The 25,218-nt window shown below is 51.1% G+C and overlaps 11 protein-coding genes across 11 annotated transcripts; 5 read left to right on the top strand and 6 right to left on the bottom strand.

The window, feature by feature from the left end:
• Positions 1 to 255: 255 nt before the first annotated feature.
• CC77DRAFT_932082 (ubiquitin conjugating enzyme 7 interacting protein 1) lies at positions 256 to 2,665 on the bottom strand (the record flags this gene model as incomplete). Its single annotated transcript, XM_018534245.1, has 4 exons — positions 256 to 817; positions 866 to 1,514; positions 1,568 to 1,824; positions 2,067 to 2,665. The coding sequence occupies 4 exons, from the start codon at positions 2,663 to 2,665 to the stop codon at positions 256 to 258; spliced, it is 2,067 nt and encodes a 688-aa protein (XP_018387476.1).
• Positions 2,666 to 3,930: 1,265 nt separating this feature from the next.
• On the top strand, positions 3,931 to 5,192 carry CC77DRAFT_1093519 (hypothetical protein; the record flags this gene model as incomplete). Its single annotated transcript, XM_018529684.1, has 2 exons — positions 3,931 to 4,425; positions 4,473 to 5,192. The coding sequence occupies 2 exons, from the start codon at positions 3,931 to 3,933 to the stop codon at positions 5,190 to 5,192; spliced, it is 1,215 nt and encodes a 404-aa protein (XP_018387475.1).
• A 2,111-nt stretch (positions 5,193 to 7,303) lies between these two features.
• Positions 7,304 to 9,350, top strand: CC77DRAFT_985999 (threonine synthase-like protein). The gene is made up of 3 exons (XM_018536210.1): positions 7,304 to 7,481; positions 7,533 to 8,123; positions 8,170 to 9,350. Exons 1-3 carry the CDS (start codon positions 7,425 to 7,427, stop codon positions 9,160 to 9,162), a joined length of 1,641 nt encoding a protein of 546 aa, XP_018387474.1. The 5' UTR covers positions 7,304 to 7,424; the 3' UTR covers positions 9,163 to 9,350.
• A 62-nt stretch (positions 9,351 to 9,412) lies between these two features.
• On the bottom strand, positions 9,413 to 10,877 carry CC77DRAFT_959840 (NAD(P)-binding protein). The gene is made up of 2 exons (XM_018535586.1): positions 10,386 to 10,877; positions 9,413 to 10,330 (listed from the first exon to the last, which is right to left on the bottom strand). The coding sequence occupies exons 1-2, from the start codon at positions 10,605 to 10,607 to the stop codon at positions 9,566 to 9,568; spliced, it is 987 nt and encodes a 328-aa protein (XP_018387473.1). The 5' UTR covers positions 10,608 to 10,877; the 3' UTR covers positions 9,413 to 9,565.
• Positions 10,878 to 10,965: 88 nt separating this feature from the next.
• Positions 10,966 to 12,789, bottom strand: CC77DRAFT_1093516 (hypothetical protein). Its single transcript, XM_018529683.1, has 2 exons — positions 12,476 to 12,789; positions 10,966 to 12,428 (listed from the first exon to the last, which is right to left on the bottom strand). Exons 1-2 carry the CDS (start codon positions 12,655 to 12,657, stop codon positions 11,222 to 11,224), a joined length of 1,389 nt encoding a protein of 462 aa, XP_018387472.1. The 5' UTR covers positions 12,658 to 12,789; the 3' UTR covers positions 10,966 to 11,221.
• Positions 12,790 to 12,907: 118 nt separating this feature from the next.
• Positions 12,908 to 14,636, top strand: CC77DRAFT_779980 (Mob1/phocein). Its single transcript, XM_018533147.1, has 3 exons — positions 12,908 to 13,066; positions 13,286 to 13,614; positions 13,664 to 14,636. Exons 1-3 carry the CDS (start codon positions 13,044 to 13,046, stop codon positions 14,356 to 14,358), a joined length of 1,047 nt encoding a protein of 348 aa, XP_018387471.1. The 5' UTR covers positions 12,908 to 13,043; the 3' UTR covers positions 14,359 to 14,636.
• On the bottom strand, positions 14,530 to 16,067 carry CC77DRAFT_776127 (ARF/SAR superfamily). The gene is made up of 5 exons (XM_018533140.1): positions 15,923 to 16,067; positions 15,498 to 15,709; positions 15,191 to 15,435; positions 15,069 to 15,134; positions 14,530 to 15,016 (listed from the first exon to the last, which is right to left on the bottom strand). Exons 2-5 carry the CDS (start codon positions 15,643 to 15,645, stop codon positions 14,924 to 14,926), a joined length of 552 nt encoding a protein of 183 aa, XP_018387470.1. The 5' UTR covers positions 15,646 to 15,709; positions 15,923 to 16,067; the 3' UTR covers positions 14,530 to 14,923.
• A 662-nt stretch (positions 16,068 to 16,729) lies between these two features.
• Positions 16,730 to 17,396, bottom strand: CC77DRAFT_1093514 (hypothetical protein; the record flags this gene model as incomplete). The annotated part of the gene is made up of 3 exons (XM_018529682.1): positions 17,263 to 17,396; positions 17,019 to 17,194; positions 16,730 to 16,966 (listed from the first exon to the last, which is right to left on the bottom strand). The coding sequence occupies exons 1-3, from the start codon at positions 17,321 to 17,323 to the stop codon at positions 16,730 to 16,732; spliced, it is 474 nt and encodes a 157-aa protein (XP_018387469.1). The 5' UTR covers positions 17,324 to 17,396.
• Positions 17,397 to 18,116: 720 nt separating this feature from the next.
• CC77DRAFT_1059956 (HET-domain-containing protein) lies at positions 18,117 to 20,057 on the top strand (the record flags this gene model as incomplete). Its single annotated transcript, XM_018528295.1, has 2 exons — positions 18,117 to 18,385; positions 18,440 to 20,057. The coding sequence occupies 2 exons, from the start codon at positions 18,117 to 18,119 to the stop codon at positions 20,055 to 20,057; spliced, it is 1,887 nt and encodes a 628-aa protein (XP_018387468.1).
• A 1,451-nt stretch (positions 20,058 to 21,508) lies between these two features.
• CC77DRAFT_932815 (hypothetical protein) lies at positions 21,509 to 22,840 on the top strand (the record flags this gene model as incomplete). The annotated part of the gene is made up of 1 exon (XM_018534281.1): positions 21,509 to 22,840. The coding sequence occupies one exon, from the start codon at positions 21,509 to 21,511 to the stop codon at positions 22,838 to 22,840; it is 1,332 nt and encodes a 443-aa protein (XP_018387467.1).
• Positions 22,841 to 22,894: 54 nt separating this feature from the next.
• On the bottom strand, positions 22,895 to 24,819 carry CC77DRAFT_779096 (cytochrome P450 phenylacetate hydroxylase-like protein). Its single transcript, XM_018533145.1, has 3 exons — positions 24,403 to 24,819; positions 23,702 to 24,335; positions 22,895 to 23,650 (listed from the first exon to the last, which is right to left on the bottom strand). Exons 1-3 carry the CDS (start codon positions 24,619 to 24,621, stop codon positions 22,950 to 22,952), a joined length of 1,554 nt encoding a protein of 517 aa, XP_018387466.1. The 5' UTR covers positions 24,622 to 24,819; the 3' UTR covers positions 22,895 to 22,949.
• Positions 24,820 to 25,218: the final 399 nt, after the last annotated feature.

Below are 25,218 nucleotides of genomic sequence, written 5' to 3'. Positions count from 1 at the left end.
CCGGCAGCAATCACTCTAGCTTCCCGGTCGACCTGTGGGGCCTGGTGATTGGCCTCTTGAGGTCGACGAAACATGTCGCGGTGATCGTGGTGATGACCAAGTTGGACTCGGTCAAGGTTGAAACGATCGACAGCTCCAACAGCAGCGGGACGATGTGCCTGTTGAACTCGTTCATCGTCTGGTCCGACCGCGTTGACGAGATTCCGGAGCGGGTTGGGTGGAAGCATATCCCAAAGGGCGTCTAATGGCCGAGGTCTAGCAATATTGGTTAGGCGGATGATACAAATGACAGCGTAGGCATGGCGCAACCATGGGGTGTTGCACAAACTGTTGTGGTGGAACAGCACCATAGTAACCAATATGTTGAACGGGATAGAAGGGTTGATAGAAGGGGATCGGTTGGACCCGGTATCCAAAGGCGGGTACAGGAATAACTCCTGGGTGAGGGTGCACATACCGATCTGGGGCCAAATTCACTGGTGGAGGGCGGCCAAAGGCCGGTATCGCAGGCAAGGGAGGCCCTACAGGCGCATGTCTGAGCTGCTCTCCAACCATGTGGTAAGGGAATGCTTGTGCTTCTGCTGTTGCTCGACCTTTGCGCGCATCCTCTGCTTGCTTGACACGATCTGATACCTGCACCATCAGATCCGCATCTGAAAGGTCTGGATTGTCAGCCCGAACTTTGGCCATGGCTTCATCAGCTGCCCTCTTAACCTCTTGTTCATGGCGGTCTTCAATATTCTCGTGTAACGGACATTTGCCTCCCACAGCATTGCCAAAGTGGTTATAGTCGGTCACGTTTTTGGAGCAAACGTAGCTGCATTGCAATTAGCTTCAGTGACGACACTTTCATGTTGGAGCTTACCACTGCACGTTCCTACAGTGCGTACATGTCATCTTGTTGCAGCCAAGTTCTTTGATGAATGGATGTTTACATTTGTTGCAATGTCGTATCAGGGCTGCTGACATAGCTTCTTCGACGATGTGTCGTAAGGTTATCTGGCCGTCTTTCTTGGATTCTTCGCAGCTGAGCGGGATATGCGACTCTTTCTCACAAATACGGCAGCTCGTCTTGCCACACTTGGGATTCTCGCATCGAAACTCCTTGTCGACCTCGACTGGCAGGCACTCCATTCTGAAGTCGCAGAATGGGCATTCGGAGAGAAAGTCCAGACCAGCCGCTTCCAAGTCTTCTCTCTGTTGCATGTGCTCTAGTCGCTCGAAAGTCGTGTCGCTCAAGACTTGTTGCAATTGTCGTCGCGTAAATGTTCCGTTGCAATCATCGACTCCAAAACACTTGGGTCTGCAGCGAGACTGACCCATCTGCGTCTCAATCTGCTGACGAGGACAGTTTACACAATAGAAGTGGATAATGTCTCCGTTGCAGCTAATCATGCGGTTCAGAGGAACGTCGTCAAAGCAGCATACACATTCGCCCATCTCATTGTTCATTTCCGCGTGTTTCAAATTGGCTTCTTCAGCCAACTCAGCGTCTTTGACCTTCTGGCGTTTGGCTGTTGATCATTAATTTGGTTCATGAGATAGACTACTACGAGGTGCGACTTACCCGCTTCGACTTCGCGCTTCTTCTTCGCCGCGTGCAACTCCTTGGGTATCTGGCTACCTTGCTCAATCAACTGGAGTTGAACACCGCGCTTGTTACGGGACTTGTTGATTAACGAAAACGTCTTGGCAACGTGCGCGTAATCGCGCACTTGTTGTTCAAGAACGCCGTAGGCTTTGTAAAGAGTCTTTTCTTCCTTGAGAACTCTCGTAATATGCCGTACAGGTACAGTGAGAAACTCGTCCTTTAGCAACTCTGTTCTGCGAAAATTAATGTTAGAAGTCTGGCCGAGAGGGGTAGATAGGTACAAAGAAGGCGTGACGTTGCCAGCATTGCGAGCACGGAGATCGTTCCATGGTTCGAGGCGTGGCAAAACCTCAGAATACTCCCTTCAATACGAGCAGAAAATGGCAATGTGTCTCAATCTAATACTGTATCGATGTGCGAAGCCAGCAGAATACAAGCATTGCGCCACAGAATTTGTGAAGAAGTGAGTACTTACGCGTCATGTTCATAACCACCGATCTCGGGGTCACGCTCGGCTTTCTCGTAGGTGCTCAGTTCACTCTCAGCTTCATCTTCCCTCTTCCTTTTCTTGTTGTTCGCGTCATCCGACTCTTTGGGATATGGATCGCCCTCTAATAGCTCGGTCAGGAAGTGCTCGCACTGTGCTGTTGTTCGCGTGGTGTCTGTCGTTTTTTCTTGAATCAACTTGAGAACATAATCGACCGAGATGTCTGGCAACACGCTCAATACCATCTGCAAGCAGGCCGCTTCGGTGACGACTGTAGCTTCATCTCCCCATTCAGGGGCTCGTCCCTCAGGCTGTGGCTCTTGTTCTTCTACCACAACAGCGTCAGATGGCGGAACATCAACGTCTGGGATTTCGGTCAAATCGATGAATTGGTGGTCGTGTTCCCGGAGTTGAGTGCGAAAATCTGCGATAGGGTCATCCATTTCAGGGTAGTCGTGAGCAAACTCCGCTGCAGATCGTGCGTCGAAATCTTCCAATTCGCGTCTCGTGAAGCTTTCATCCTCCGTCTCACTATCAGAGAGCAAGTCAACCACTTCATGATCGCGATGAGTGCCAGTCGGATCCATTGGGGTTTTTCCAAAACAGCGGTTGTAAGGCTGATTGATAGTAGTCTCGACTGTGGAAGGTTGTTACCGAAGCGATTGGGCAGTTCTTGAGGACCTTGGAAGTAGAAGACCAAATATTAAAAATTAATTGTATCTAGTCGAAATCAGGAGAAAGAGTGAGGGGGCGATGGTGACGCAAACGTGTGTAGTGTTTAGGTGATTCAGACCAGCTCAATTCACTTGAATGTAGCCTTGTCACTCACCCCACCAGTTGCTGGAGGCCTCTCACCGACTGATGGGCACTAGCTGAAGGGGGACGAAGAAGAAGCAAAGCGAGATCAAGAGAAGAGCAGGCGTTTCGCACTGCAGCTTGCAGCGGCGTAAGGGTTTCAGGGCGCAGGCTGGCGAGAGATCGAAGAGCTATCGCGGAACAGCGAGCGGAACGGGCAGCGGCACCAGTAGGGTGAGAGCAGAGGCAGTAGCTATGTGCCACAACAGCGCATACCCAAGTATTGATGTACAGCCATTACAGCGCCGCCAGTGTTCAGCAAAACAGAGATGACTAGTTGTCGTGAAGGGATACTACGCCGCTCTGGAGCGCGGGAGATGGGCGTCTCGCCCGGATGATCGTGCAGTTGGCTGGTCCCGCTAGCCCAACTGCCGCTAACCATTTTGTCACGAGCCTGCGCGCACGTCGCACAAGGCTGAGAAGAAGCAATGTCTGTAATCGGTATCGGAGATGCTGCCAATGGGTGCGCGCAGCGTGTGAGTATATGACAAGTAAATTCCTGCTCCGATGCCTGGCCCGATGCAAGACACGAGCTACTCACAAATCGGACACCCGCACATGACCCGTCGTAAGCTGTGACATCGAACTCTCGCTTTGCCACGGCACACCTCGGGCCGCGAGCAACATGATGTATGCTCGGAACACCTTGGTGGAGATATGGGGTCAGCTATAAGATCACACGGAGATCAAGGCGGAATGGAGTCGTCAAAACGCGGGGCGACCTGGACTAAACAAAGAGCTACATGTACCAACTTCCTTTTATTCCTTAGCTATCCGAATCCTTGATCCGTATCGACGTAGCTGGACCCGCTATTCCTTCCCTTGCTGGGTTGTTACAGCCTCTTGATCTGGAAGACTGCATCTGTGCAGGACCGAATCCACGCCTGTCACGCCCTACGACAAGTGTTGTCGAACAGTAGATATAAGAGCTTAGCTAGCTTCGCAAAGGGTCAAGCCAACCCATCGTACCAAACCTAGATATACATCCGCCTACAACATGGCTATCACACCTGCTCTCGAGAACCTCAACAAGGGCGACGCTCCTTCCCTAGCACTTGTCCACCCTACCGAAGCCGAAAAGCAGATACAGTTCAAACTCAATGGGAGTGAATGGCGCGGTGCACTCTCCCTTCCCGCCTACCTCCGACGTGAGGCTACTCTTTCACAACAGGCTCTAACGCGCGATGGCGGCATCTCGTACTGGATCTTGGTTGACACATCTTTGCCAAATAACCCTTTAGATCCAGATTCAGGCACTCGGCTGCCATTAGCGAGCTGCGAAACATACCGGAAGAAAGCACTCGTGTGGCAAAACGGAGAACTGAAGGAGGTCATATGTCACGGCATTGGGAGTGTTTTCTGTGCAACACATCTGCGCAAGCGGGGATATGCGCAAAGAATGATGACGGAGCTTGGGAAGGCGTTGAAAACTTATCAGACAGAAAATGGACAAGAGTGTCTGTTCTCGATCCTATATTCTGATATCGGAAAGGTGGGCAGCTTGAATACCCTACGACGATACACTTCTAACAAAGACAGAAATTCTACAATACCTTTGGCTGGGAGCCTTTTACTTCATCACATGTCTCCATTCCTGGGACCACTTCTCAGGACACGAGCAGCTTACCCACTGCCCGTCCGTTGTACGCAGAGGATCTGGAGGAGCTGTGCAGGATCGACATGGCCTCCGTCCGCCGGAATTTGGAGTCACGACCGAAAGACAGTAACACTGCAGTCGCTCTGATACCCAATATCGAGACTATTCGGTGGCACCACGCGCGTGAAGAGTTTGTAGGTAATGAGCTGCATGGCAAGCAACCAGAGATCAAAGGCGCTGTTGTCGGCACGGAGAAGGGCAAACGCATTTGGTGTTACTGGACAAGAATGTGGTACAACGCAAATCCAGCTGAAGCCAAGGGCAACACGCTGCATATTCTACGCCTGGTCATCGAGGATGGCAGTTGGGAGGGTTCTTCGGGTAGTACGAATGGCGCATCTGTGAACCAGGGTCACGATGCTGCTATTGCAGCACTCCTAGCCATGGCGCAGAAAGAGGCACAGAAATGGAAGATGGAGCATGTAGAGATGTGGGCACCCTCACCAGCGGCGCTAGCAGCTGCGAAGACGCTGGACCCAGCTGCAGAGGTAATTCATAGGGACATGGAGAGCATCGCGTGCTTGCAGTGGTACCCTAAACACGATGGACCAGTGGCTGACAAGATTGACTGGATCGCGAACGAGAAGTATGGGTGGTGTTGAGAAGTGCTTGGGGAGATGCGATTCCCATAGATTGATAGATTTCCATGCATTGCTGCCACTATCAACATGCGCATGTACGAGATAGAGTTCATGTGGGTATTGAGGATGCGAAGTCCAGATGACAGATTGGGGTTGCGGAGTTGTGGAGAATATTCTTCCTCGACCAACTGGCAAGCCAGAAAAGATCAATGAAAAAAGAAGGCCTGTCAGATTGCCGTCAACGTCCTGCCTTCCAGTGCGACCGAAGTACACAGCTGGTTAGCACAAGGTCATCGCCACGATCGCCGAAGCAATCGTAAATAAGGCCTCACTCTAGGACACCGAGGCTGATAGTCATCAACCAGGATGGAGATTCTGTGGCTACTTAGAGTAACTCAGAAGAGGATGCATACTATTAGAAATGATTCTATGAAGTATGATCGACATAGTGAGCAGAAAAGATTCCAAAGAACGACGAGTTTAAATACACACTGGAAGTTGCGCACGGGCCCGCACGCACCGACAAAAAAGCGCAATCTTTGCACTCGTAGACGAGAATTTTCTGCCGAAGTTCTGCCGGCCCCGCTGAATTGCCGGCGTGCTGCCGACTGGCCGTGCGCAACACATAGTACGATGATGCTCGCCGTTCACAGGAGCAAACCCTAGCGTGAAGGTATACACTAAAACTTGTCATGGTCTTCCTAGATAGGAAACGCTGCGACTACCTCCAGGGTACATTCTGGTTTTGTGCATACTTCCCAAGGAACGAGCCTCTTCGAGGTTACAAGAAGTTCCGGGGTCCTTCTCTCCGAGCCATACCTGACAATCAACATCTACTCAAAAGTATACATTAAGTTGGGTCTTGCTCGTCCTCCAACATGGAACACACTGTGTACCTCCAGGGTACATCATGACCTACAGCAGATGAAAAACAAGCAGCTTCGTAGACAGCAAACACGGCACGACAGGTCGGATCTTCTCACAGTAGCCCAGTCAACGAACATCACGAACTTCGCCGATATCCATTATATGGTCCTTGCGGTTCGTCTAGCCTTAATCAAACTCTACTTCAAGATGAACAGGACTCTTTTGCGAACCGCGCATCCAGACAGATTTTTCTTTCTGATAGCGGAGCCTTGGTAGTAGTCTCGCAACGCTTTGCTCTTACGAGCATGATTCGTAAAATACTTGAAGCACTGCAGCCTCTGCCATGAATGCAGACATCGTGAAGTGTCAAGCTGAAGTATACGTCCAGCGCGGCACATACTTGCGGGATATCATGGCAGTATATATCAGCTCTGATACCGAAGGAAGCACGTCTTCAGACTTTCCGTAACGCGATTTGATTGTGCAGCTTTTCTAGCGCTGCGGCGATGCGAATGACAGGTTATGGTAAGAGAATCTTGTTGCAAGATTTTACGGTCAATTCGTATCGCTGTAGAGGCCGGAGGTACTTCAGATTTCAAACCTGGTGTCTCACAACGCAGATTTATCGTGAAGTGATCTAGGCTGTATTATGAGAATGCTCGCATATGCATGAATAGTCTATGTATATAGCAACTATGTAGTTTGATCAATCTTTTGGTAAGCACTTCGATCCCTTAACGCAAACGACTTTCCAAGAAGCTGTATTGCAGGCAGATCTAGGTATGACCGGGTTCCGTCGTACTGCACGAGTTCTTCATAATGAGAAAGAATATGGTCTTTTTGGGTTGTTATCGTCAAAGCATACCGTAGTTCCATGCGCAGTGTCCTGGTCTACAAAAATAAGGAACATGGGAAAATGCATCTCTCTACCTAAGATGTTCGCAGCAGCTTGTGAGAAACCAGATGATTTGTATGGGCGAGTATGCACCAATGTTGTCATAGGTTGGTGCCGACATCGCCATTGATGCAGGCACAGCGGACGGCGGGGCAGGACATGTGCGCATGGCGGGGCAGCAGGACAAACTCAGTTGCCTTGGATGAAGCATAAAGCTTTCGCTGTGCGGCTCCGTTCGTAGGCGATTGTCAGTCAAGTTACTGAGACGCCAATTATCATCATGCAGCAGTCTAGTCCACGCGTGCATAAGGTCTGGAATTTGACAGGGCGAGATGTAGTCCCTTGACTCAACTGCGATCCCGGAGCTACAACAACATTTTTCCCCACGGGGACTATTACTTTACATTGCCCTTGATAGGTACACAGCGACTGTCATCCTTTCTCACTTTTTATTTTGTGTCGCGCTGGATTGTTAATTGACTCTGCACATTATGGCCTCTCACACAGCATCGCAGCGGTACCTGAGTACCCGAGGAGGATCTTATGACGTGAGAAGGACCGGCGGGGATTGCGCTCAGTCATATGTTAACCACGCATAGTTCTCCTTCGAGGAAGTTGTCCTCAAGGGTCTCGCTTCCGACGGCGGCCTCTTCATCCCCGAGGAAATCCCCACGCTGCCCGATGACTGGGCGTCCAAGTGGAAGGACCTCTCCTTCGCAGACCTCGCTTTCGAGATCTTCTCCCTCTACATCTCCCCGTCCGAGATCCCGTCTGCAGACCTCAAGGACATCATCCACCGCAGCTACTCGACATTCCGCGCCAAAGACGTCGTGCCCACCGTCACACTCGATAAGGAGAAGAACCTGCATTTGCTCGAGTTGTTCCACGGGCCTACATTCGCCTTCAAGGATGTCGCGCTGCAATTCCTGGGCAACCTCTTCGAGTACTTCCTCGTCCGCAAGAACGAGGGCAAGACCGGCCGCGATCGGGAACATTTGACCGTCATTGGCGCGACAAGTGGTGATACCGGATCCGCAGCCATCTACGGCCTGCGCGGAAAGAAGGATGTGTCGGTCTTCATCATGCACCCGCATGGCAAGGTCAGCCCGATTCAGGAAGCGCAGATGACGACCGTCATGGACGCCAACGTGCACAACCTGGCTGTAGACGGCACATTCGACGACTGCCAGGTATGCACCCTCAGCGGATCCGCAATACAGAACTAACGCGTCTTAGGACTTCGTCAAGGCCCTCTTCGCAGACCCCGAGATCAACAAGACGCACCGCCTCGCCGCCGTCAACTCAATCAACTGGGCTCGTATCCTCGCGCAGATCACCTACTTCTTCTACTCTTACTTCGACCTCATCAAGCAACCTTCCTTCCTCCCAGCGTCCGCCGTCCGCTTCGTCGTGCCCACGGGCAACTTTGGCGACATCCTTGCTGGCTTCTTCGCGAAGCGCATGGGCCTACCGGCTGAGAAGCTGGTCATTGCTACAAACGAGAACGACATCTTGCACCGCTTCTGGGAGACCGGCAAGTACGAGAAGAAGCCTGTGCACGGAAAGAAGGCCGAGGGCGGCATTCCTGAGGATGGCGCCAAGGCACACGAGAGCGGAGTCAAGGAGACACTGAGCCCGGCTATGGACATCCTCGTCTCGTCCAACTTCGAGCGGTTGCTTTGGTTCCTTTCGTACGACGTATACAGCACAAACTCCGATGCGGTATCGCAACGAAGGAGCCAAGCTGGCGACCATGTACGGAATTGGCTCAACGACTTGAAGACAAATGGTGGCTTCGCGGTCGACAAGCAGATCCTCGAAGCAGCACAGTCCGACTTCGCTTCGTATCGTGTCAGCGACGAAGAGACCATCCAAACCATCAAAGACATCTTCAACGCAGAGGCGTCAAAGAGCTATGTCCTGGACCCACACTCCGCCATCGGCATCCATGCGGCACTACGCTCGGCTCAGGTATCTAAGCCCCCATCCACACACCACATTGCGCTCGCAACAGCGCACCCGGCCAAGTTTGCGAACGCCGTAGAGCTCGCACTTCCAGAGCAGAAGGAGTACTTCCAAGACAAGGTGCTACCAGCTGAGTTCAAGGGTCTGGAGGACTTGCCAAAGAGAGTCAGCCATGTCCAGAAGTCGGAAGGCTGGCAAGGCGTACGCAAGGTCGTCATTGCAGAAGTAGAGGCAGAACGAGAAGCTGCGGAAAGAGGTGCGTAGTTGGGGGGGTTAGACCATCTGGATATAGACGAGTTTTGTTCACTCAATCTTGCATAGACTAAAAAGGATCGCCTGCATGCAAAAGAATCTCAATCATTTATCAACATACTGCTTTAATCACTGTGTATCGCCAATAACCCAGCCCGAAATAAGCTGTCTATCTCTTTTCCACAGCTTCTCGTTCTGCCTCTACTTCTGCAATGACGACCTTGCGTACGCCTTGCCAGCCTTCCGACGCTGCATTGAGAAGAGCGTGGAAGCAATTCATGGTCGGGAACATCGTCGGGAAATCTGTGAAACATTGGGATTCAAGGGAATCACTTATTCTATTCTCTTCGCGTACGACTTCGCCGCCATCTGTTCCCTAAGTATTATGAGTAGCATTTGCCTGCTAGGTTAATTATTACTTCATCCCCTCACCCTGCCTCTCTGTATCTCGTTCTTGAACACGGTCTGACTCAAAATCCAAGCCAGCTCTCTTCCTCACAATTCCAAAAACAGCACTACTATCACATCTTCTTCCCATCTCATCTCCATAGGCCTTCGCCTCCTCCGCTGCCCCAAGATACATTTCTCCAATACCCAACGTCATACCCGCTTGTTTCGCAAGACTAACTCCATGGCCGACATCCTTGATTCCAAGCTCCAACCCTGAAGAAGGTGCCTGGCCAGGAGCAGGTAAATAGCTCCCACTAGTTAAACGTTTCGAAACACCATGTGCGTAGGCTCCAAAGTTCTCTTCAACCAGAGACTCAAGAACAGATGCTGGCAGGCCCGTTTTCTCAGCTACTACATGCGCCTCACTAAGGAGCATCATGAGACCCGCAGTAATGAAGTTGCTTGTCGTTTTCAGCAGAAGGGCTTGGGAGGGCTCGGAACCAACTCTGATAACAGTGCGCGCGATAACATTTTCGAGAAAGGGGAGAACAAGTTCGATAGCAGAAGGAGGACCAGCGACGGCGACCAGCAGACGGCCAGCGACGGCGAGGGGCGTGGCGCCGAAGACGGGGGTGGCGATGTAGAAGGCGCCCGCGGAGGTGAAGTTGTTGGTGATAGTTGATGTGGTGGTAGGGTGGACTGTTGTTGTGTCGACAAAAGTTTTGGAGGTTATGGAGCCGCTGCTTAGGATGGTCTCTGTGACAGATCGGAGGACTGTGTCATCGCTGACCTGTCAATCATTAAAGATGGATCTTTCATAATGATTATCGCACGGAGGTACGTACTGAGATGAATATCACATCACAGTTTTGAGCCAGGTCTGCAATTGAGGGGCATGGCGTGCCTCCGATATCTTTCAAACTATCACCTCTTGAGATTGTACGGTTCCAGTACTTCAACAACGGTAGACTGTGTTTTTTAAGATGTTTCTGGATGTTTGTTGCCATGGCCAGGCCCATCGATCCGAGGCCTATCCATCCTAGACGGAGAGGTTCTTGAGTGGACATGTCGAATGACTATTGGAGTACCTATTCTGAGTGACTGTGGCAGAAAGTTTGGCCGGAATGCTACATGAATATGCATGAGTTAGAGTGACTCAACACACGCATTTGGAGCATACATGTACACGAATCGAGCATGCAGCGCACTAGCATAGAAGAGGCAAGCGGATACCTGATATAAGCGGATATCCCAGGAAGTATGAAGCCTTACCAGAATCCACAACCCTGTACTTCTTTAGTATACCAGAGTAGTGAATATCGCATGTGGCGGCCTATAGAAGTACAACCAGAACTGACAAGTTATATCGCACAGTATATCGCTGGTCTTGTTCAGACATAAAACCTCAACATGAACTGACACCATGCTCCGTGTAATGTATCAATAGTATAACTAATAGGTGTAATGCATAGATGCGTCCAAACTCCTGGCTATGCTGATGACCCATATTCAAAGTATACGGATTTCCAAGGGATCCTGAAATGTACATCGCACAGACCGTGCCGTCAAGATATCTGCCATGTTCCACTCCTCTAGCATTTGTTGCTAGATCCGAGCTCTCGTTTTAACAGCTGAGAATATAGGAACGCTTTTTACGCAAACGAAAACCTCTTTGAAGAGCTTACTCATCATCATCGTCGTCGTCAACGACACGTCTCCGCTTCGTCCGGCTAACGACAACCTCATCGTCGTCATCATCGTCTGCCGCAACACCACCCCGTGCACGCTTTGGACTCGGGGCCATGCCTTCATCTGGATCATCATCGTCACTGACAATCTCTGGTTCCTCGTCACTGTTAACGACAAAGCCGTCCTCTGATTCGTAGCTGTCCTCTCTGTTCCTCCTTAGACCACCAAGATCTTCATCGTCACTCAGGTCGTACTGTAAACCGCCTCTCTTCTTGCCTTGTTTACGAGTTGCGCGGTCTTCCAGTCCATCGATATCGAGGCCTCCTCCTGCCGCACGACCGCCGCTGCGACCCATAGTACGGTTCGCGCGTTCTCTCTGGCGCTCCTCATGCTTTTCGCGAGCGCGCAGTTGTCTCTGCTTCTCCTTGAATGTGGCTTCTTCACGTTGTCGACGGAGCTCGGGGTCTTCGTTTACGTCGATGAAGGATATGGCTTGGTCGGCATCGTCTCGGCCCTTTGCTGCAACCTTGGCAAGATCGTTTTGCAGTTTCTCCAGCGCGGCGTCTTTCGTGTTTGATGTAGGGACGACGTTGAGAGATGCTGTAAGCTTGTTCGTGACGCGCATGACGTTCGCTTCCTCGTACGGCGCAACAAGGTATGTGTAGCTCTCCTTCTTCGAGCTTGTCTTACCATTCTTCTCGTCTCTGACAGCCGTTGGGGTGGGGATTTTAGGGTTCACTTGTGGTGGAGCAAGGGTATTCGCGTCGATGTCGTACTGGACCGTCGGGTCGGTCGCAAGCTGGAGGGTCAGGGAACCGTCCGACCATCTAAGAATGCGAGCGTTGGACTGTAGAAGAGCGTTGTTTGAGGGTGAGCGTCGCCATCGGACTGTGGTCATGGCGGTGTCGTATGCTGAGAAGTGTTCGGACGCGGCGACCTTGGAGTGATGGTCTGTGGAGGGTGGCTGGAAGGTCTTGTGATCGAATGCCTTGTCCTCGAAGGACAGGAAGCGTGGGACTTTGAGAAGGTAGAGCTCGTTGTCTGTGGGTTCAGGAACGGGATGCCGCGCCAGGTCCGCGTCCATGTATGCGAATGTCTGTTGCTCGACCTCCTCTACGGCCTCTGGTGCCCTGACGCGATCTGTCCGTCCCTCATCATCGCCTGAATCGAGCTCTGCATCGTCGAGTTTTCGGGGCGAGCTGGATATGTCAGTCTGGTACTGGTACTGGATTTGTTCGCGACGTACGCTGGCGCGTCTTCAGCTGCGTCGCCGTCGTCGCCGTCACCAAACAGGTCGTCTTCATCATCCTCGAGACCGTTTTCTTCGACAGTGTTCAGCGGAGTGCCCTCGTCGGCATTCTCAGCAGGCGCTGCCTGTCCATTGACTTCGTCGTCGGAGAGCGTAGGGTCGTGGCCCGCGTCGGACATGGTCGCGGTTGGTGGCTTGGGTTGCGCTTTTTGTCGGTGCCGTATTTGAAAAACTCGAGATGTAGCGACGCGACCGTAGTGCCCGATTTGCGAATGGAATTGACGTGATAGTTCCGGTAAAGGTTACGCGCAGCAGCTGGTAGCTCAAGTGAACAAAGTCCGACCACCAGAAGATGAGAATCGCGCTATCCCAAACGGTCCTAGCCCGCCGCCCCTTCTCGATGCAGCCCTTAGGAGAGTGGGCCCAAAAAGCGTGCCCGCTCGAGACGTATCACCAACATCCTCCCCCTCAATCCTCTTGCATACCTTCATAAGCCGGCCTCTCTAGGTGCATTGGACGTATCCGCCCCGTACCCCCCGCACTAGATTGCCAGAATCTGCAAATCATGGCCTCTTTCTTCGCAAACGTGTAAGTTGCTTGGCACATGCTCCCCTTCCTCAAATGCTCGCGCTTCCCACCCCCAGTACACACCCTGAATGTTTCAGGCCATTTGCTGCATGTCGTCTCACGATTTCACTTTTTGATATGCACCTTATTTCGGCGTCACATTGCCGTCCTATTGTGTTATAACAAGCGTCGTCCGAGGCCTAAGTTGTCTTTTCCTCTTTCTAACAACTTCACCGATAGTCGCCAAGGATTGGCTGGTCGATCCAACAAGGGCCAACAGCAGCAGCAGGGCAAAGGCGGCTCTGCATCACCAACAACACCATACTCGGCATCACCAACTTCTCAACAACCTCCCGGCCAACCGCCTATGCCGCATTCTCCAGCTTTGTCGTCTGCCATGTCGTTCGAAAGCCAAGGTGCTCCGTCGGATGGGTCCGTGCCATCTGGCTCCCGCAGACCGCCTTTCTTCTTCCGCGAGGAGTACTCCAACTTGATTGTCAAGGGTAACTTTATGACTTTGGCTGCAAAGCCGAAGCTTGTCGAAGAGGGTGAATGGCTCGCACATCAGGGTATGATTTGATTTTTCCAATATCCCGATGTCGCTAAGTATGTGACCAGTTGTTGAGCAGTACCGGCTACTGGAGCAGATGATTGAGATCATCAAGGTAGTAGATGACAGGACAGGCAAGCCTGTCTGCAACCCAGATACATGTCCTACAATGTCTGCCAGCGGCCATACTTACACCTGGCTGGACAACAACAAGAAGCCCATCAAGATCCCTGCAATCCAGTACATCAACCTCGTACAAAAGTGGATTGTAGGCAAGATCAACGACCCCAACATCTTCCCCACAGACACCACAGCCATTTCCATCGGAGCATCAACGTACGCTTCTGGTTCCATGACGCCCACCTCAACCCCACAGCCTCTCCCACCGAGCAACTCCAATGCTCCATTGTCCCAACTCGCCGGGCGTGAGTGGCTCGGCAAGTCGTCTGGTTTCCCCGAGACTTTTGAAGGCGACATCAAGAGTATCTACCGCCAGATGATGCGGTGCTATGCACACATTTACCACGGCCACTGGCTAGATCCCTTCTGGAACGTGAGCGCGTACAAGGAGCTAAACACGTGCTTCATTCACTTCATCAACGTCGGCAAGCTCTTCAACTTGATCGGCGACAAGGAAATCGAGCCCATGCAGCCGCTGGTCGACCTCTGGGCTGAGAAGGGTCTACTCCCACCAATCACGGCAGCCAAGGAGAACGCACCGCCGAAGAGCTCACATGGGCAGCAGGCTGCACCCGCGTCTTAAACATGGGCATAGTATTCCAATTCAGTAACGAACATGGGCGCCATTTGATATGGAGTACCCATCAGCAAGCTTTCAATATTTCTCGCCTTGCATGGGTAGCGTGAGGGTCTGGATGGGGATGACTGGCGTTCTGGCATGTATTACGATTTGCGCAATGTAGTCCTACATGTGAAAGGAGCAATGAATATTTTGAAGCAAACTGCAATCACTCTACACACATGCAATCAAAGCGGTGAATAGTAAGAAGAGACTCAAATTTGATAGTACCACGTAAAGTAACCAGAGAACTGATTTCCCAACGATCCCAGAAACGAAATGGCATAGTACTTCACACAAACTCCAAATGGTGAAAAAGAGAAGAGAAACCATGTGTCTCCCCGCTCCACCATCCGATCTGACATTTGACACCGATGCAAATACATTTCAGGGTCCGTGGTTTTGTAGAGATGCGTCGTGGCTGGGCTCTGCCACAACGATGGGGCGGGCGTTCGTTATAAGAGGGTCTGTGCTAGCAGACGGTTGGCATTTTCGTGACTCGCTACATTACGGTTCGCGCCCGCCGAACTTAGTTGTGTCCGGCCTTGCGGAGGGAGTTGCTCAACCACTCGAGACCCTCGTAGAGACCGTCTCCGGAGGTAGCGCAAGTCGACTGGATGTACTGCAGGGAGTTAGTGGAGACGCTTTGGAAGTAGGAGTGACTCGAAACTCACCCAGGCACGTTGTCGGAGGCTGTGAAGACCAAGCTTGTCAGTGATCTCAGCGGCGTTCATGGCGTTCTAATACCGCATCGTCAGTCGTTTGCACATGTCTGTTCGCTGTCGTTGCAACTTACGGGCAAATCCTGCTTGTTGGCGAAGACAAGGAGGAGAGCGTCCCGCAGCTCGTCCTCGTTCAGCATGCGCTGGAGCTCCTCACGCGCCTCAACAACACGGTCGCGATCGTTGCTGTCGACGACGAAGATGATACCCTGGGTGTTCTGGAAGTAATGCCTCCACAGAGGACGGATCTTGTCCTGACCACCGACATCCCACACGGTGAACTGGATGTTCTTGTACTCGACAGTCTCGACGTTGAAACCTAGAAGTCGAAGAATCAGCGCATTGTCCCTGTTGGATCTTGTCGTGTAGATGGCGACGTACCGATGGTAGGGATGGTGGTGACGATTTCACCGAGCTTGAGCTTGTAGAGAATCGTGGTCTTTCCGGCAGCGTCAAGACCGACCATGAGAATGCGCATCTCCTTCTTTCCCCATAGCTTGTCGAAGAGCTTCGAAAATGTGAGACCCATGATTGCGGTGGGTGTGTGTGGTAGTGTGAGGGCGAGTGGGAAGGCGGTGTATAGACTCTCGAACCTGCGACGCTACTTGTTAGAAGAGTGTTGGGGAGAGCATCGTGGCCTTATCGGCATGTATTGAGCAGCATGACGGCAGTCGCATGGCCGGCGCGGGCGTATTGAGCGCCCGTTGCGGAGACGACTCGAGGCCACCAGAGAGAGCTGGCCAGGCGCCCGCTATGGGCTGGGCAAAGCAAGTGCAGAAAAAACAATGCAGCAGCGATTGACTTACGGACGGGTTCAAGAGAGTCGGTGGTATTCGGGGATGGGGCGGGTGGATGTGATGTACTCTAAACGATGCACAGGAAGGGCTGCGTTGAAGAGATGTGGTGGAAAGCGCGGCGAAGTCTGGGCACTGTTCGTAAGCTGGCAAGTGCCACTGACACGTGACAATGGCGGCGATCGCTTATCGTCGTTTTGTTGAAGGAGTTGCGGTGAGGGACTTCTTGCTTCCTGCTGCTCCTTTACTTGGAACGCTTCTTATGATCGCTACTAAGAACTTGACACGTTTTGGCTCTCCTGAAGGCTGAAAGTGGAACCCCAAGGCACCCATAAATGTTCGGTTGGGCGATCGGCTCAGCTGCCCCAGGATTGCGTGAGCTCTAGGACCCACAGCTATCCGCACTACTGACTGGGCGACCGCTGTATATCGACGTCTGATCAAGTCCATGTGGAGTTCGTGGTACTCTTTGGGGACTTATCTTGATCAATGCGCCTACTATCATGCCGTTCGCATTGCGCTTTTCGAAAAGGGCGAGGCAACAGGACGGCTCAACCCGAACCAAGTTGCATACCTCTCAGTAAGTACTAGCATCCTTCAGGTCATCGCATTCCCCTATATTAGGCTCCCGTATTTCTCAGAGGACAACATCACATCACCGAGTAGACACCATGGCTACTGTAAGGCAGACATTATTGACATTGTTATCACCTTAGATATTCTTCCCATGACCTTCTTGCTCCTATCTGTGTTATGTTCTGATCATCGATCTAGTCTGATGCTTCAGTATCTCGACGCAGCCGAACATCGTTCGCCGATCTAGGCCTCGGCAGCCATGGCTCCAGCAGCCCGAATGATAGTGCGGAAGCACAGCGAGACACCTGCGATCCAAAGACTACTGCGAATGAGTGTAGGCGCTTGAGTCGAAGTCGTGATGTAGGCAATTGTGTATGCAATCCTGACAGCTAAGAACGAAGCGCCAAACTTAGCAAGCTCGTTCTGCGCCAGCCCAGCCATGTTTCCTAGGATGACTGCTCCGATGAAGAGAGGGAGATTCTGTCATTGTCAGTTCGACAGCCAGATGAACAAAGGCTTTGTAGGTCCTCACCTCCATCCCGTTGGCATGACAGGCCTCCATACGCTCGTACTTGGCATAGGTTACAGCCGGTAGGCGCTGCTTGAGCTGAGCTTTCAGGTCGCTAGAACGCGGATTGCGATTGTCCCAAGTGAGGAAGTTGCCCAGCGTAGCAACATTGATAGCGAGGACGTGAGGCAGGAATGTGACTGGGCATGAGCGAGCTAGGTTAAACGACAAACTGCGCTCGACATCTTATAGGAGAGATTGTACTTACGGATGACGTAGGCTGGAATGACCAGGATTGAGGTGTTGTAGCTGTCGAAGTATGGAGACATTTTGCTTATGCAGGTGTCTGACAATTATCAAGGTGTCGTGTATTGGTGAAGGTGGAAAATGAAGGAAGTTTCTGTCACGACCTTGAGTGGTTTTGCTTCTCTGGTGAGGTCAAGTCTTTAAAGTAAGTGAGTGAGTGGTTAAGTGAGCAGACGAACACGGAGGCTCATTCCTTATTAGGACACGTGCTACAGCTTGCGATGACACTGCTCCCTGGATGCGGAAGTGGCGACTCTCTGGACGGATGCACCCAAAATTGAGCTCTTATCCCTGTGGGAACTTACGATGAAGATAGCCATTGCGATGAGCTTTTGTGAAGCTTTAGAAGTCTCGAGTATACAAACAAAAGAGCAAAGAAGAACTATTGAGAAAATGCGCAGATAACCAGGTAAGATTTTGAAATGGTTGTACAAAGCTTCTGTCAACAACGTCGCATACAAACGGGAGAACCGTGAGCCATATATACTGATTCTCTTTTGGTGTTTGAAGTTCATCTCTGCCGCTCACTGACTGTTGTGGGGCGGGATCACTTTGCTGTGCTGTCTGCCCCACCCGTTATCATACGCATCACTGCTTCTGCAACTTTTCTCTTAGACGACATATTTCTATATACAGCTCTCACTCAATCTTCAGACCCTAAAAAGACAAGTCTGCTTCGGTTCTCGTAACAAGGCCCCTACAGTACTGAACAATATCCAGCTGATCCTGATGGACATCATGGAACACAGGATACACAAAGCGTGCTCAGTTTGTTGGGGTGTATGTGGATTTGGATCAAGCAGAGAAAATCTTGATATGGCTAGGAGTAAGGAAGGTCTTACATCGCTTCTTCATCCGAAAGACATGCTTGCAGCATCGGCCAAATGTCGCATGTGTAGCTACCTGATCAATCGACTCAAGCACCGCTCAAGCATGATCAGTCCGGATGCGAGAGTCGTTATCAATGTCCGATACTTCAAGTTTAAGAACGAACTGGATGCCTGGCGTTCCGTAGATGTTCTGCAGATCCGCATCAAGTTCGACGGCGAGGACTTGCCGTGGTCGGAAACACCCTTGGGCACCTAGTGGTCCATTTTAGCTCATCGTGGTTCGTACTACGCACAAACTCCCGTATGTAGTCTTTTGTCGCAACTGACATTGCCACGATACTCAGAAGATCCTGCGGCAACAGATATCAAATGGTCTCCGGTTAATTACAACGTTGATTCCAGCGCTGAGCAAGCTAAATCATGGATCGAGCAGTGCAAGCTCCACGAACATTGTCCCGAGCTCAGGGTCCCACAGTTGCCAACAAGAGTTTTGGATATCAGCAGTGACAAAGTCCGACTGCATGTTCCTCGCAACGAGCAGCATCATTACTGCGCTCTAAGCTATAGTTGGGGTGGCCCACAACCAATACGGACGTTGACTGGGAACATAGAAAGCTACAAAGCCGGTATCGAAATCACAGGTTTGCCGCAGACGATTCAGGATGTCATCAGATTCTCGCGACAGCTGGGAATCAAGTACCTGCGGATCGATTCGCTATGCATCGTACAAGATAGCGTTGAAGATAAGCATCGAGAAATCGCAAGGATGGCAAGCATCTACCAGAATGCACTTGCCACCATAGCAGCGACAAACACATCGCGATGTACTGACGGGTTTCTCTCGAAAAGAGTCCGACCGGAACGTGAGATAATCATCGAGGATCTTCCTTGGAGTTGTGATGATGGCAGCTTCGGTCAAGTATCGCTACACTGGCAATTTTGGCGTCGTGTAGATCAGGAGCCACTCAATCAGAGAGCTTGGACTCTCCAAGAGCGTCTACTTTCTCCACGAGTGCTGTCATTCGGGTCTTATCAATTGACGTGGGAGTGTCAAACTACAAGATATACCGACGGTGGGAATCCTGGAAGTGTATACGACATGGGCATGAACAGATTAGAGTCGTACATCTTCTCTCCCTTGACAGCCTCAACGGTTGAAAAATCTCCACAAGTCATGTTCCTACACTACACATGGACAGACGCTGTTATAGATCTCAGCAAACGGAAGATCACCGAAGAAAGCGATAAGCTTCCTGCAATATCTGGTGTTGCCCAGCAAATGCATCTCATCACTGGAGATAAGTATTTAGCCGGCTTGTGGAAAGCTTTGCTCCCTTTTGAGTTGATGTGGTTACAGGATGCGGCTGCTGGGGATTTTCATCATGCTAAACGACCAACGACATATCGTGCACCATCGTGGTCATGGGCTTCCGTCGAGGGGACTGTTACCTTTTCCGGAACGTTTAAGGAAGAGAATCTAGTAGCAGAAGTCATACAATGCGACGTGCTTCCAGTGGACCCAAGCAACCTGTTTGGGGCCGTCTCTGGTGGACATTTGGTCATAAATGGACCTTTACGCTCGCTAGATGAAAACTTAACACCGGAGTATTTCCACATCAACTCTACCGACGCGCGCGAGGTATCTTTAGCCGAGATCTACCTAGACGGAGATGAGATATTGCCTTCCTCAGCTAAAACTTTGATGCCTAACGACGTACCAGGCAGCGTTCAAACCGGTCAACGTATATGGTTCTTAGATATGGCTCCCAACAAACATGGGGATCCGTTCGGCTACGTTCTTCGTCAACAAACTCAACAAAACATTCGCGTATTCCGTCGCATCGGCTGGTTTGAAAATACAACGCGAAGCATCGATCAACCATTCTGGACCCAGGATACTCCAATAGAAACAATTACCATTATTTGAAGAATCTCAGAGAGGTTTTCTACACCACACTATGTTTTGAGATCGTAAATGTCAATGCATGCTACCTAGCACAAAGCGAAGATGCGCGCCAAATTCTACTCCATTCGTATGCCACGAGGTAGTTACGTATCAGCATTTGCCGATTAAAAAGATTCTTGTCAGCCTGACAGGCATATAGCCGACAGTGGACGAAATCTTGGCTCTCCAATATCGTGTTGTACTTTGGGTTGGAGATCATCGTGCTTGGATTGTGAGGAACAATGTGGTCGGGAACAGCCCGCAACAGAGCTTCGTTGGTAACCGCAAATCCGTCGATGCCAGCTTATGCATCCATATTCTTGCTGAACAATTTGACAAACGCACACATGCAGCTAGGGCGAGAGGAAAGGATCGGATCCATTTCAAATGCCTCAAGCCAAGAGATGAGGGAACCATCGCAACTCAAACACTGCAGATCAAGAAGCGTAAAACAATAACATTGGCGAATATTCTGCAGTATGGGAAAGGAAAGCAGATGACGTGGATACGAAATGAGAATTTACTAGTGATCCTAGCTAGGTAGACCCAAGGATGGTCACGTCATCGGCTTGTAAATCGACCGACCCCGAACACCACCTCAAATCTCCTCGAAAGGACGTACAAAGGACACAGCACAAACACAACGAAGGACCTGGGGCGTGAAGAGAAGATGAGAGAATTGAAAGGAGCTAATCTTTGCATTTCGGGGTCCTCCCCGGCGACCGATACCCGCACCGGGACCCACTTAGTATAGGCTGATGCACCTTCAGATCGATCTGGTATGGTCTAGGGTACTTTCTTTTGATAGAATGCAGTGTCTACTTTCAACAACGACGACCGTAGCATCTTGGCAAGCCCAAACGCAGCAGGTTATGCATAGAGTGATGTTGGATTTTGGAAGTGCCACCTGAGCGTCCTAGGGCCTTAGCACACGATGAGTAACACCAGTGGACTTAATTTCTTCAACTGGGGCCTTGGAGACAAGGCTAGATTTTATGATCTGTAACGACAAAAGACATGCACCTGGGTGTTGACGTGCGTGGCGGCCGGGAACTAACGGTCTTGAGCCTCTTTTCCCAGATACACTAGGACTTCTCTACAGCTTGGCAGAGGGTCTACTGAAGCAAGAATAATGGAGAACTGGCTCCACGTTGCGTCACAACGTGGAGCGTGGGTTCAGTTCGTGGGTTCATCACCGAGATACATCGCCTAATGGATGACTACATTGTCGCATAGCGCAAGATATCGAGTTAAGCTTCGGTGTTACTGAGGTTACATCTTTACGATGTCTCAAAGGTGGACTAGGCTTCGAGCGTCTAGTCTTGCTCTCGACTCCAACATAAAAGGGAAGAGAAACCCAGCTTGAGGGAAAGCAAAGACAAACACTTCGACGGCAAACCATCATCTAAACATCTCATCAGTCTACCACAATCATGCCTAGCTCCTTGGATCAACCTCTCCGTACCTCGGGCATCTACCGCAACCTACCCACCTTTGATGAAAGCGTGAAGGGTCTGAAAGCCATTGTGTGCGGAGCCACTGGTATCTCAGGATTCAACACCATCCGCTCCCTTCTCGATACTCCCAATCGCTGGTCCAAGATCTACGCGCTCTCTCGAAAGCCATTCTCCAAAGACCTTCTTGCATTCTTCACCGACGAGCAGCGCGCCCGGCTCCAGCACATCTCCATCGACCTCAGCTCCAAGGGCGAGGACATCGCCAAATCGCTAAAGGATGCAGGTGTCGAAGCAGACTACGTCTTCTATTATGCTTACTTACCCCCTGGAAATGGAAAAAGTGACATGGACCCCAGCTCAGCAGAAGCCTTGATCGAAGCCAATGTCCCACCTTTCAGGAACTTCCTAGCCTCTCTACCAAAGGCTGACCTCAAGCCTAAACGTATCCTCCTGCAGACGGGAGGCAAGAACTATGGCATGCACATTGGCCGTGGACGCCAGCCAATCATCGAGTCTGACCCTCAGCCCAAACACCTCAGCCCGAACTTCTACTACCACCAAGAAGATCTTCTGTTCAAGTACTGCGAGGAGCACACTGAGACAGACTGGAACATCGTCATGCCCGCAGCTGTCATCGGCGCAGTGCAAACCGCAGCCATGAATACTTTCCTCGCATACGGTGTCTACGCTGCTGTTCAAGCACACAGGAAAGAGCCCCTCCGATACCCTGCCGACTTCCATAGCTGGGAGTCGGAGTATTCCCACTCGACTGCCCGCCTGACCGGGTACCTGAGTGAATGGGCTGTACTCGAGGATACAGCCAAATGCCAACGTTTCAACGCCCAAGACGGTGGGCACATTAGCTGGGACCGTTTCTGGAACGAGCTTGGGCGCTGGTTCGGCGCTGATGTTGTCGGTCCTGACGATGACGAGTCAAAGTACCAGAGCAAATATTTTGCTGGCGGTAAAGACTGCCCGTTAGGCTACGGTCCCCCCATCGAAGTGAAAATGGCGCATCCTCTATGCAAATGGGCTGAAGAAACGGCGGTGGAGAAAGACTGGGAGGAGATGATGAAGCAGTCCAACGGGCAGCTCACGATGAATGTGCCTGAAGCTGACAAGCAAACATTGGTGATGGCCGACTTCAGTTTTGCTTTCCTTGGTACGCTTTCAGGGAATAAGGTGCGCAGGTTTGGATTTAACGGGTTTGTAGACACGATGGAGAGCATCTTTGAAACATATCAGGATATGGCTAAGTTGGGTATGTTGCCACCCATGAAGGTGGATTCTTGCAAGCCGCTGGCGTAGGTACAACTAGTGTCTGCCATGACAAAAAATTTCCTTCATAGGATTCGAATTCGAACAGGACTACTATAGGCATTTCAGCTACATAGCAATCATCGTGCTCAACACTCGTCTACATCAAATCCTTTGTTCGCTCTTCACTCTCCTTGATCCACTGATCCAGTAACTTCCTGTTCCTTGGCTTGAACCCGACCTTGAAATATTTCGGCTCCATTGTCAGACTGGTGGGGATAGCGTTTGCCTCCAAGCAGTCCATGACAGGCTCATCCCGCGGGTCCACTGGTGGCGTGAACTCGAAAGCCGATATCAGCCTTACGAACGCAGTGAAGAGTTCGCGGTTGGCGAGATGCGAACCAACGCACATGCGCGAGCCAGCGCCATATCCGTAGTGTGGTGTTCCCGCGCCATCAGGAACGTCCAGATAGCGCTCCGGGTCAAACTCCTGTGGATCCTTGAAGTGTTCCGCGTCATAATCGGCGGCGTATGCGTTCATGTAGAATGTTGTTCCCGCTGGTATGTTGACGCCGTTCCATTCGATATCTTTGATTGAAACTCTAGGTAAACAGATAGGAATGACGGTCCAGTATCGCAAAATTTCCTTATATAGCGCAGTGATATATGGAATCTTCTCCTCGTGGAGACAGCGTTCCCATGCGTCGTTGTTGGGATAGACTTTCATAATCTCTTCGTATGCGCGTCGCTGGATCTTCTGACCTTTCGGAGTTGCGAGGTATGCAATACCCATGATGAGGTTACCTGGGACGGTGTCGAGACCTGCTGATACCATGGTCAAGCAGATGGACTTGATCTCGGCTACTATGTGTTAGCATAAACAAGACTAAAAGCGAGACGCTTTTGATGTACCTCTATTCAGCTTCGCTTCTGGATCTTTCAAGATATTGCCGGTAATGCACGGCTTATCCGTCCCCTTCTCGATCTTCTCTGTCAGGGTGTTGAGCAGTCGATCCATGTACACATCTCTCCTCTCTCGGAAGCTGATCGCTTCATTGCTCTGGCTGGGGAACAGTCTCAAGAGTGGCACATAGTCCTGCCAGTTGTTGCTCGTCGACCGGAAGTTTCCGACACCACGCTCAACATCTACAATCTCTTGAAGCAGAGGTGCGTCCTTGTTTCCGTCTATCCGGTATCCATAGTTCAGTGTCAGACTTGTGTTCAAAGCATATCTTTGCCAGTATGCTCGCGGATCAATATCGATTTCTCCACCCTTGCTGTCGTGTAGCAGTTCTTTGATAGAGACGGTAGACTCTAGATCTATGAGTGGCATGTAGGACTGTACGGCAGGGCGGTTTAGAGCTGTAGCAGCAGCCTTGCGACGATTCTTGCACGACTCATCCCATGGCGAAGTACCAATGGTAAAGCCCTGGGAGGAAGACACGACTTTGTGGAAGGTGTGAAGCATGGGTCTAGAGATCATTGCGGACTGGTTCGTGATCCAGAGATGGCGGACGGAGTCGAAGGAGTTCGCAAATACGATCCTCTAGATAACTGTATTAGCACTAACGATCCTTTCAGAGTGTTCTCTGTCTGCAAAGACTATGGCTTACCCTATTTCCCATCCTCACCTGGAAGACGGGGCCGTACTTCTTTGCCCATCCTTGGGCTACTTTCGCGTGGTTCGTGCCGAGTTCGTACAAGCTTCCGAAGAGAGGAAGACCAGGGACTTCTGGCAGTCCCTTGATATGGGGTGTGTCCGTTCCATATAGCAATTTATACAAGAAGAACCCCAAGACGGCAACGCCAGCGATGTAGATGGGGATAGTCATGATGTTGGAGAAGCTCAACGTCTATGACAAGACGCGAAAGAAGTAAGAGAAGAAAACCTGTAAGTCAGAAAGGAGCTCAAGCCTTCGGTAGCACTTATAGCAGCATGATACCTCCAGTGCCATGCGCTTTGTCTTGAGAGGAAATCCCTAGCCTGACGCGGCGTCCCATGGTCAGGCTCAGCATGATTAGCTTCCGTTTGACTGGCCATCAGCGATCCAAGCATTGGATTCAACGAGGTAGCTCCGTCGCTGCGGGGCAGCCGTCTTGGATGTCATCGTGCGCAGAAGCTTGTGTGGTTTGTAGCGGAATTATGCCGCGAACGATGGTGTTGATGTTAGCGCGACGGTGCGGAGACGGGACGCGTTATGGATAGGCTAACCTCTTCAGGACGGGATAATGGGTACAACAAACTTTCGGTGGGACGATGGAGCAGCTTTGAGCCAAGTTCAACTATCGAGGCAGCGGAAAGAGCCTCAGACTTGCGCGTTGGTATTGCAAACTTTTTCAGAGCTACACAAGCTACTTTCCAGTCCCCCCCGATCCTCGGGTCCGCGGAAGCCTGTAAAGGTTGAGCATGTTAAGATTATGCCGAATGC

The sequence above is a fragment of the Alternaria alternata genome, assembly GCF_001642055.1.
Source record: "Alternaria alternata strain SRC1lrK2f unplaced genomic scaffold CC77scaffold_7, whole genome shotgun sequence".
Classification (NCBI taxonomy): domain Eukaryota; kingdom Fungi; phylum Ascomycota; class Dothideomycetes; order Pleosporales; family Pleosporaceae; genus Alternaria; species Alternaria alternata.
The sequence above is the reverse complement of the archived record's forward strand: the minus strand, read 5'-3'. Positions and strand labels throughout refer to the sequence as shown.